Raw genomic sequence first — 9967 nt, forward strand, 5'->3', positions numbered from 1 at the left:
ATCGTTTACATTCCTGACTAAAAAAGTGGTAATCGTCGCATCAATAGTCGCTTTTGGGCGCGTCTCCTCATCTTTCGGTTGCATGTAGTAATAGTCCTCCATTAATTAGGATATGAGCACGCAGAAGATCATCCCAGGCCTTGATGATGACATGGCCGAGGCACTACCAGGAGTTGAGATGACTCCACCTCTGGATCAACCTATTGCGTTTACAGGGGCAGTGACACCGAAGCCCATCCAACGAAGCAGATCATCGAGAAGTTCATTGACACCGAAGCTTCAGCCAAGCAGATCGCAAATGTTGGCAAGGATGCCGACGAGTAGAGCCGAGATGCTGGCCAAACAGAACCGAGCGATCGCGAAAATCAAAGCTCCGTCCAAGAAAATCTCAACGTCCGAGTGGATGGCATACAGAATCGACCAATACATTTCAACTAGGAGAGGACAAACAGCGTCACTGTCGATACTGGGACTGATGCTCATGACAATAGGCGGGTTCTTCTTAAAAGCAGTGGAACCATCGCATGCGTTGAGGGAAACAGTGTGGGAAGCGTGGACATATTTGGCGGATGCAGGCACGCATACAGCGTTAGTGGAAGAGGTATGAGCTTGTTTTGCCATTTTTTTTTTTTTTTGGTATTAAAGCCATAACTCACATCGATTGACTTGTTGATTGGTACAGGGCATGCGAGTAGTGGGCGTATTGATGAGTCTAATAGGTATCTTGTATTTCTCCGTGATCATGGGTTTCGTCGTCGACGGAATTCGAGCCAAGATGGATATGCTGAAAAAAGGCAAATCAAATGTTGCGGAACAGAATCACACAGTAAGTGGAGAAGTTTCTTGTCAACATTTTCCTTTAAACTCATCGTTGTTACCTGTGTTGTTTCCCGTCAGCTTCTTCTGGGATGGTCTGACAAATCGATTTCTCTGATTCGACAAATCTGTTTGGCCAATGCGAGTGAAAACGGTGGGGTTATCGTGGTCCTCGCTGAAATTGAAAAAGAAGAATTAGAATCCGAGTTAGAATCTCAGATGCGCAAAGAGGAACTTCGAGGAACACGCGTCATTTTCCGTACAGGTACACCATTGCTATCGGTAGACCTTCTGAAAGTTTCGGCCCATCGCGCAAGGAGTATCATTATCATGGCAATTTCATCAGGAGACGCAGATCGGTCTGATGCAGCTATACTGCGTACTGTCCTCAGCTTGAAGACTTTACCCGAGTTATCAGGGCACATTGTGGCTGAGTTACGCGACATCGACAATGACCCGCTACTACGACTCGTAGGTGGAAATGATGTTGAAATTCTGGTTTCGCACGATGTTATAGGCCGTCTAGTTCTCATGTCAGCTCGATCTCCTGGCCTTGCTCGAGTATATTCAGCTCTTCTGGGCTTTGAAGGCAACGAATTCTACTTCAAAGCGTGGCCCGAGTGCGTCGGTGTATTGTTTAGTGGTCTTGCTGAGCGTTTTCCAAACGCAACTCCATTAGGTATTAAGCGGAAAAGTGGCGAGGTATTTATTTGTCCACCAGCAGACTTGGCTGTCGAAGAAGGAGACGAAATTCTGGTTTTAGCCGAAGACGACGACACGTACAAGGCGTGTCCTCCAGTACCGATTGAGGTTGGGAAAGTGCCAGTGCCTCCGGCTAAAGTGTCTAGTCAAGAGCGGATTTTAATGTGCGGATGGCGTCGAGATATCCGAGATATGATCCAGCTACTCGATGCTGTTGTCCAGTCTGGAACAGAGCTACACATGATTTGTGAAGAACCCATTCAGTTGCGGAATAAAAGCCTGCTCGATAGTGGCTTGGACATTAACACCCTGACGAATCTGAGGATAGTTCATCACTTGGGCAACACGGCAATCCGAAGACAACTCGAAAAACTTCCTTGGAGCTCCTTCACGTCGATCATGATATTGTCGGATCAGTCTCGAGAAACTGATATTATGCATTCAGATTCACATTCATTGGCCTCTTTACTGCTGATTCGAGACTTACAAGGGCAAAGCTTGAAAATGACCAACGAGTCGGACGCTGTGCCCAATTACTGTAAGTGTATCAGCGAAATTCTGGATCCACGGACACAACGAACAATTTCGACAAGCGCGACGATACTCAAACTGTCAGAGTTTATTCAATCGAACGAACTCGTGAGTTGTATCCTGGCGATGATTTCTGAGAGTCGAGATGTACGAGTGATACTTGATGAGTTACTGGGACCTCAAGGGGCGTATTTCGAAGTAGAACCTTCGACTCGGTACTGTGAAGTATTCGAAAAAGTATCATTTTGGCAATTGGCCAAGCGGGCGATGACTCGAGGTGATATTTTGTGTGGTTATCAAGTTCGTGGTGCAGAAGAAACTGTGTTAAACCCGGAAGGCAAAGATCAGCCCAGACTATGGAGCAACACAGATGTAATCGTGATAAGAAATGCCAAGAACAATGTATTGCCGACTCGGAGATCTTCCCTCACTGTTGTGAATGCTGACGACTTTGAGCGCACCACCAAGAGCCGACAAGTGAAGGACCAGCTTTCTCGACAAAGGTTATTGTCTGCTATTATCCAAGACGCAGATCTTGTCAAACCTACGAAAGCTGGTGATGTCGAGCGTACAACCGTCATGAGAGCATTGTCCAGTTTCGCCGAAGATGACGACGATGGCTACGGTAGCCATTCCACACCGTTCGGGTTTTCTCTAAATCGACAAACCAACGTCCGTAGTCTTATCACTGCCGCAAGAATGCTGGCTGATGCGCTTGAACAGGCCGAAAACAGTCGCTCTATGGGCAACGAATCCTGCGAAGAGTTCGACGAGACCCTGTCCGAATTTGATTAAGGCATCTTGAACGTGGTGTAGCTTTTTTCAACTTAACATGGCTACATTCGTATTTACTATCATGTGATATACACTAAATAATGTACACCACTTAATCTCATTTGACTTGAGCTGAGTATGCTGGAATGTTCGAGAAAACTTCCGATCTGTGGCTTCGTCGGACAGCCCACATCCAAAGTGGAAATTTGACTGGGGCTCGCGGCGCCAGGGCAGGCGATAGATAGGTACACGCAGGGCAGGCACCATGACAGACGCAACCGCTGAGGAGTTTAAGGCGCAGGGTAACGAGCTGTACAAGCGCGGAGACTATCAGCGCGCTATCGAGAAGTACACGCAGGCTATCGACGCCGCCCCCACAGTCGTGGCCTACTACGGCAACCGTGCCGCCGCTTCCTTCATGCTGGGTAAGCACAAGGATGTGGTGACGGACTGCAACCGTGCCATTGTCTTCGATCCGCTCTATATCAAGGGCTACGTGCGTAAGGCTAAGGCTCAATTGGCTCTGGTAAGTAGATGGATACTGTGTCCATTGATTGTACGGTGTGAATTTTATACATGGCTACTTTTTCTGTTTTAGGGTGACAATGACGCCGCCATGAAGACGTACCAGACAGGTCTGGTGCGCGATCCGAACAACGCCACGCTGCTGAACGAGAAGCGCACACTTGAGATGGCGTTGGACAAGCTGCAGCGCGGCAAGGAGCACATCGCAGCGGTACGAACACATGGCTACATTGCAATGTTATATAACAAAAGATGGCTAACTTTATTATAATTTTATTATTTATCGAACAGGGTCGATTCTCGCAGGCTGTGAATGTGCTGGACGGCGCGGCGCAGGTGTGCACGGGCTCCAGTCAGATCAAACTGCTGCGTGGCGAGGCGCTAATTGGCTGCGAGCGGTACGACGAGGCCTTCGCCGTGCTGACGCAGCTCATGCGCACAGACTCGAGCAGCCCCGAGCTCTTGTACCTGCGTGCGCGTTGTCTGTACTACCAGGGCGAGTTCCCTAGCGCCATTAAGCACTTGCAACAAGCTCTACGTTCAGACCCGGACAACTCCAAGTGTATGAAGGAGATTAAGCGTATCCGGCACCTGGAGACCAGCAAGGAAGAAGCCAACAACGCCTTCAAGGCTGGAAAAATGGCCGAAGCAGTCGAGATGTACACAGAATGCCTCAAGATCGACCCGCAGAACAAGGCCTTTAACTCGAAAATCCACTGTAACCGAGCCAACGCGCTGTCCCGTCTGAACAGACATGAGGAGGCTATTAAGGACTGTGACAAGGCCATCTACTACGATCATGGGTACGCCAAGGCGTATCTCCGGAAGGCTGCGTGTCTGAAGGCTCTGGGCGGTCTTGAGAACTTGGAGCAGGCGCTGCGCGTGTACGACCAAGCTTCGAAACTGGTAGGCGACGACGCCCAGCGTGACATCCAGAGCAACATCCGACAGACCAAACTGGACATCAAGAAGGCCAAGCGCAAGGACTATTACAAGATTTTGAATGTCTCCCAAAGTGCCACTGAGGCCGAGATCAAGAAGGCGTACAAGAGGCTGGCGCTCAAGTTCCACCCGGATCGTCACGCTGGCAAGTCGGAGGAACAGAAGGCCGAGGCGGAGGCTGCCTTTAAGGACATTGGCGAGGCGTACGCGGTGCTGTCGGACGCTCAGAAGCGACAGCGCTACGACTCCGGAGTGGATCTCGAGGACCTCGACAGTGACTTTGGAGGCGGTGGCATGGGCGGCGGCATGGGTGGTGTGGACCCTTCGCAGATTTTCCAGGTACGTTGAACGGAGCTTCTGGACGTATTTTTTTTCCAAGTGTTTCTAACGTGTTATGTGTGTTATGAATATTGCAGATGTTCTTCGGCGGTGGCGGCGGCATGGGCGGCATGGGTGGCATGGGAGGAATGGGTGGAATGGGAGGTATGGGCGGCATGGGAGGCATGGGTGGCCAGCGATACCACTTTGGTTAGAGTACTTGCTAGTTCCGAGAGTGTAATGATCGGATACATACAACAGACGAGAGGTTTAAGACGGTTCGTAGCCGTCATTTGACGATAATAATGGTTCGTGTATGCACACAGTCTGCTTGTTTCCTCTTCAATACGGTAAAGTCAAAACAACGGCTTCAACGTGCAGCATTTTGCACGCTTTTTATTGTGTGGTGCACATTCTTGACGTGTTTTTAACCCGTACCTCTCATCCAGTCGTTCGTAACCTGGCAGATTGAGACCGTAACCTGATAACCATTCCCCAATCATGGCAGGCGCAACGACCCCAGCGACCGACTCGCAGAAGCGTCTGCGTACCAATGAAGCTGGTGAATCCGCTGATGCTATCGAATCGCAATTAGTCAATGAGTACAAGGGATACAAGGTACCCGAAGACAACTTCACCATTGAGCGCATTCCAGTTGACAGCGTGACACCTGAAGAATTCTTCGCTAAATACGTGTGTACTCGGACTCCAGTGGTGCTGACTGGATTTCTACGAGACGAGGAGTTTACTGCACCAAACAAATGGTCGAGTTCGAACGACCGCCTCATTGAACTTGCACGTGACACGAAGCTGACGGTGGAGCGTCGTGGAGATGTTAACGAGAAGTTTGGGAAGGGAATTGCAGTCGAAATGCCGTTCCGTGACCTTCTTAAGCTCATTGCATCTGGTGACGAGATGCACTACTTGACGACGCAGGAGGTGGCGTTCGAAGAGGACGGGCGACCGGAGGTTATGGCTCCATTCATGAAGAAGCTTCAAAAGGACTTCCCGATGCGTCCCAAGCTCATGGGCCACCTAATCCCGCAAAATATCAACATGTGGATGGGAAACAACAAGCACGGATCTTCATCAGGACTGCATCATGATCACCACGACAATCTGTACATTTTGATGCGAGGCAAGAAGCGCTTCCGGTTGTATTCCCCTGGAGACGCTGACAAGATGTATGTGCGTGGACGGATGTCACACGTGCATCCGAATGGACTGATCAACTATGTAGGCAAGGAGACGACCCCCTACGGTGCTGATCCAGCGGCTGAGCGTGAGGCGCTTGCAGCTATTAAGAGGAATGAAGCCGAACGTGAGTTGGCTGAAGCGGAGCAAGCAGTGGAGGCTGGAGAAACGGGAGCAGAAGCGCGTCTTGAAGCGGCTGAGGAGCAGTTGGAAAAAGCCATGTTCGATGTGCTGCGTGCCGATAACAGTGAAGATGAAGGTGGCGAGGAGTTTGAGGACGGCGCGTTCCATTTTGAAGAGAGTGAGGCGGAAGGGGATGATGAGAGTGAGGCGGGAGAGCTGGATGAACTCGCGTTAGATCCTGAGGAGGAACAGCAGAGTAAAAAGGCTGCTAAACGTGATGCTGGTGAGGCGGAGGTCACGTACCCTGTGAGTTTCAGTCAAGTGGACACGTTCCGATTGCGCGATGGGGAACAGGCACAGCGAGAACTGTACCAAGAGTTCCCCAAGTTTAGTGAAGCTAAGGCAGCTTTTTGCGACTTAGAGGCAGGTGAAATGCTTTTCCTTCCTGCTTCGTGGTTCCACGAGGTGGAGTCGTTTGGCTCTACTCAAGGCAATGGCCACTTGGCATTGAACTACTGGTTCCAGCCACCAGACCAACTCACACCCGAACACTTTACGTCGCCGTATTCATCGCCCTTCTGGCAGCGTGACTGGGATCAGCGTTTTGCAACCATAGAAGAAAACTAAATAAAACCGGATGATGTTATACGCTTCCATTACTTGGAGCTTCTTGGTCTCCTGCGCACATCAGATAATCTGAACGAATCTTGTGTTTATCTGGAAGAAATGTTGCCGTGGAACTTAAAAAATATCCGTTGAAGTGGGTTCAGTTGGTACATTGTACCACTTTGTATGCATTTTTCCAGCATGTAGCCATCAAGGGTGACGTGATCCTATTCACTCCCCAATAATCCGACTTGGAGACCGACGTCATGAAGCACTTCAATGAATACACTTGGGTCCAGGCGCGAAAAGGAAAATGGATAAAAGTGAAGCAACCATCGTTGAGCGAGATCCTCGAAGCTTTGGAGACGATGACTCAACCACTGTCATCCCCAACCGATACGACTGGGGCTGCATCATTCTGGACGTTTGAAGAGCATGAGAGATTCGTGCAGGGCCTGCGGTTGCATCCCGATGGATCCTATGAACAGATCGCGGACCATATTGGGACCAAATACGTCAGTGAGGTGGTAAATTACGCGATGGAATGCTGGAAGTCATGCAAGTACCAGCAAATTACTCCTGTGAAGAAACATCGAGTCAGGAAGTGGTTGAAAGCGTCGCTGAAATGGTGTGTTGAAGCCCTGTCATTTCATTGCCTGCGACGCCAGGAACGCACCACATATACTGCAGCAGATTACTCCCCAGAGCTGGGCAGTGTATCTTTCCCCGCCAGTGTAGAAGCTAATCGCGAAAACAAAGCACCAACGCAAGCATCGACACCGGAGCCTGTTTACAGCGATATCAACATTGAAGCCGCTGTGTATTCTATGGGAGCTGCATTTCTTAGGCGTGACCAAACAGACAGCGAGCTTGAAGTAGACTCTAATGCTAAATTCTTCGGTTATGCACCCCCATCCAAGAAGGGTTCACTTTTTAAAAAGAGAATCGGATCGATACAACTATTTGAGAGAAGAGGTGTGGTCACAAGGGATGCATCGACACTGGAAACGAGTCCTGAAACGCTGAAGAAGCAGGGTCCATGGAGTAGCGACGAGCACCAGCGATACTGTGAGGGACTGGAAAACTATCGTTACGGATCATGGAAGCTCATTGCGGATCATGTCGGAACGAGAACAGAGCGACAAGTGATGAGCCATGCACAGAGTATACGAGCAAAGAGAAAACGTGCCGAAGACCGCGAGAAGCATGGCCAGCAAGGACATATATCTTCGAAGCTGCCGGCATCACGCAAAAATGCGAGGACGAGGACGTCTACTGTAAGCACTCCAACTGCGATAGGTTATTCGAATACGCAGGTAACACTACTGGAGGTTCTTCTTGCTTCATTGGATAATCCGTATCTTGAGGCCAGCAACTCGAGTCCGACCAACGAAGCTTCCTCGACAACTACGGTTGGTTATTCTGACGCCGTAGCAGACGATTTGTCGCCTACGCTCGCAGGTGTTCTTAGTTTTGAGCTGTCTACCGACCAATGCGAGCTACCTGGTATTATCGAGCGAAACCAGGATGACCATTATCAGGTGCCACTGATAAGTGAGGGTTGTCTAGACATTTTGGTGGAGAATGTTGTCTGTGATGAGGAGTTGTTTGAGCTTCTTGACAATACATCGGTGCTATCGGAAGTTCCAAATGCAACGTAGCATAATTGTCGGATCAACACAGTCCTAGTGATATTTAGTACTGCGAAGTATCTTGCTATCATGCGTCACTTTAACTTGGAGACCAAAAAACCTTTTCTAGGTCAGATAAAATGTCGAGTTCTTAATGAACTAACATTTTCTTCTAACCGTTAACTTGCTCACGCATCCACCCTCACCGCGACACACAAGAATTGCATTTGAGACGCGCCAATTCGATGTTCATCCTGGTGTCGTTACGACCAGGACGTACTACAGTTGATTGCTGTACATATTCAACGCAGTCGACCATTATATCATCAGCTATTATTTGTGAAAAAGTTGCGGTATTACTGTCGCCTTGGTAGGATTTCAGACTAGGGCGTTAGTTGCAGTCGTGAGTTTTATTTGTTATCAGAGTTGCACCAATATTTTCGTTTCAATGACTCGATTACTTGCAACTTGTACGCTGTACAAGAAGGATTGCCTGTATAGGCGGCGCCTACTAAGCGCTGACGACCCGTTTTAAGTTCTCTACGCTCACAACTAGAGACCTAAGCCTTTTGTTCTTTACGCGACGAAATCTCGTTCAACATGCTCGCCAGCAATTGCTCCGTGAAACTTTTCGGGTTAGTTGACGCGTTTTTCGCTATTCCATCGCGCACTTCGGCACTGTTTACAGTCACGACAGCGTCTTGAGCACTTCCGCTGCCGTCAAATTCAATGGTTCCGTCAATGCTGTCAAAGATGCGACGCAGCTTTGAAAAATCGGATGCGGAAAGTCCAGTGTTGTTCGGGCACCCCAGTAGGCGCTGAATGCACTTGTTATAATGCACCACACCGTCCTTATCCTTGACTGGTTCGTAGTCAAGATGGCATTTCTTGGGACAAGAGTTAGTCACTGATGGCTCAGCTTGGGTCGCGTCAGAGAAGTCGTACTGCTTCGTGTCGCTCACAGAGTAGGAGTCAGACCCACGAAGATACTCCGGGTTGCCAGCCTCCACAGCAGCGACGACAATGGCTAGAACAGAGAGAAGATTCAGAAGCTTCATCTTGGAGTGGAGTGAAGGGAAGAGTCTGTCGAAACTTGTAGAATGAAGAATGACAAGTTGGCCGTGTTGGCCAGGTATCTATTTGGAAGATACCCCTCTATAGTAAGTACAGGTGTAAGTGCAAGTGTATTTTCTACGATTCATGTTGCATGCACGCTTTTCGTGTTTACGATGTTGAAGAAAATATCAAAGAGCCTGCGACACGATAACACGTCCCAAAGCTGGTCGCGCTGCGGACTGTTGACTATGTGGAGAGCAGAACATATACTTTTTTAATAAGTTATTTAAGTATAATAGCTATACTAGCTTTGAAATCTTCATAAAGTATGATTTTCAAGTAGTACCCCCTCCCCCCCCTCACCAAGGAAATGCACCACAGTGTTGCAGATTATGCAGTGCCACTGTTGATGCGGCAGATCGCTGTTGATGTGGCAGATTACTGTTGATACGGCCGATTGCAATTGAGCGATGCTATTGCTGCTGTCGATTGCACAGTACCAATTAGGGGCTAACTGAGGAATTAAAAATCTATCAATGTTTGAGCTAGCCCCTTAGAGCATCTCCAGATGTTGGACTTGTTTTCAGCTCTTTACATGTCGCTTAAGACCTCCAGTTTTAAGATAAGTCTGCGTCGAGAAGGGTAACTTCCACCAGGAGGAACTTACCAGAGTCTTAGCTAATTGAAAACATGTAAAACGCACGCCCTTGCGCTACTGTCGTCTCCTAATCTTATCGTACACCCCACAG

At 48.9% G+C, this 9967-nt stretch overlaps 5 protein-coding genes across 5 annotated transcripts; 4 read left to right on the plus strand and 1 right to left on the minus strand.

Moving 5' to 3' along the window:
- Window positions 1-112: 112 nt before the first annotated feature.
- Window positions 113-2847, plus strand: PPTG_02150 (hypothetical protein; the record flags this gene model as incomplete). The annotated part of the gene is made up of 3 exons (XM_008893155.1): window positions 113-601; window positions 683-826; window positions 898-2847. The coding sequence occupies 3 exons, from the start codon at window positions 113-115 to the stop codon at window positions 2842-2844; spliced, it is 2580 nt and encodes an 859-aa protein (XP_008891403.1). The 3' UTR covers window positions 2845-2847.
- Window positions 2848-3088: 241 nt separating this feature from the next.
- On the plus strand, window positions 3089-4823 carry PPTG_02151 (hypothetical protein; the record flags this gene model as incomplete). Its single annotated transcript, XM_008893156.1, has 4 exons — window positions 3089-3349; window positions 3422-3559; window positions 3640-4629; window positions 4707-4823. 4 exons carry the CDS (start codon window positions 3089-3091, stop codon window positions 4821-4823), a joined length of 1506 nt encoding a protein of 501 aa, XP_008891404.1.
- Window positions 4824-5109: 286 nt separating this feature from the next.
- PPTG_02152 (hypothetical protein) lies at window positions 5110-6552 on the plus strand (the record flags this gene model as incomplete). Its single annotated transcript, XM_008893157.1, has 1 exon — window positions 5110-6552. The coding sequence occupies one exon, from the start codon at window positions 5110-5112 to the stop codon at window positions 6550-6552; it is 1443 nt and encodes a 480-aa protein (XP_008891405.1).
- A 193-nt stretch (window positions 6553-6745) lies between these two features.
- PPTG_02153 (hypothetical protein) lies at window positions 6746-8192 on the plus strand (the record flags this gene model as incomplete). The annotated part of the gene is made up of 1 exon (XM_008893158.1): window positions 6746-8192. Exon 1 carries the CDS (start codon window positions 6798-6800, stop codon window positions 8190-8192), a length of 1395 nt encoding a protein of 464 aa, XP_008891406.1. The 5' UTR covers window positions 6746-6797.
- Window positions 8193-8512: 320 nt separating this feature from the next.
- Window positions 8513-9376, minus strand: PPTG_02154 (hypothetical protein). Its single transcript, XM_008893159.1, has one exon. The coding sequence runs from the start codon at window positions 9218-9220 to the stop codon at window positions 8723-8725; it is 498 nt and encodes a 165-aa protein (XP_008891407.1). The 5' UTR covers window positions 9221-9376; the 3' UTR covers window positions 8513-8722.
- Between the last annotated feature and the right edge of the window lie 591 nt (window positions 9377-9967).

Source organism: Phytophthora parasitica (assembly GCF_000247585.1).
Source record: "Phytophthora parasitica INRA-310 unplaced genomic scaffold supercont2.2, whole genome shotgun sequence".
Taxonomy (NCBI): Eukaryota; Oomycota; class Peronosporomycetes; order Peronosporales; family Peronosporaceae; genus Phytophthora; species Phytophthora nicotianae.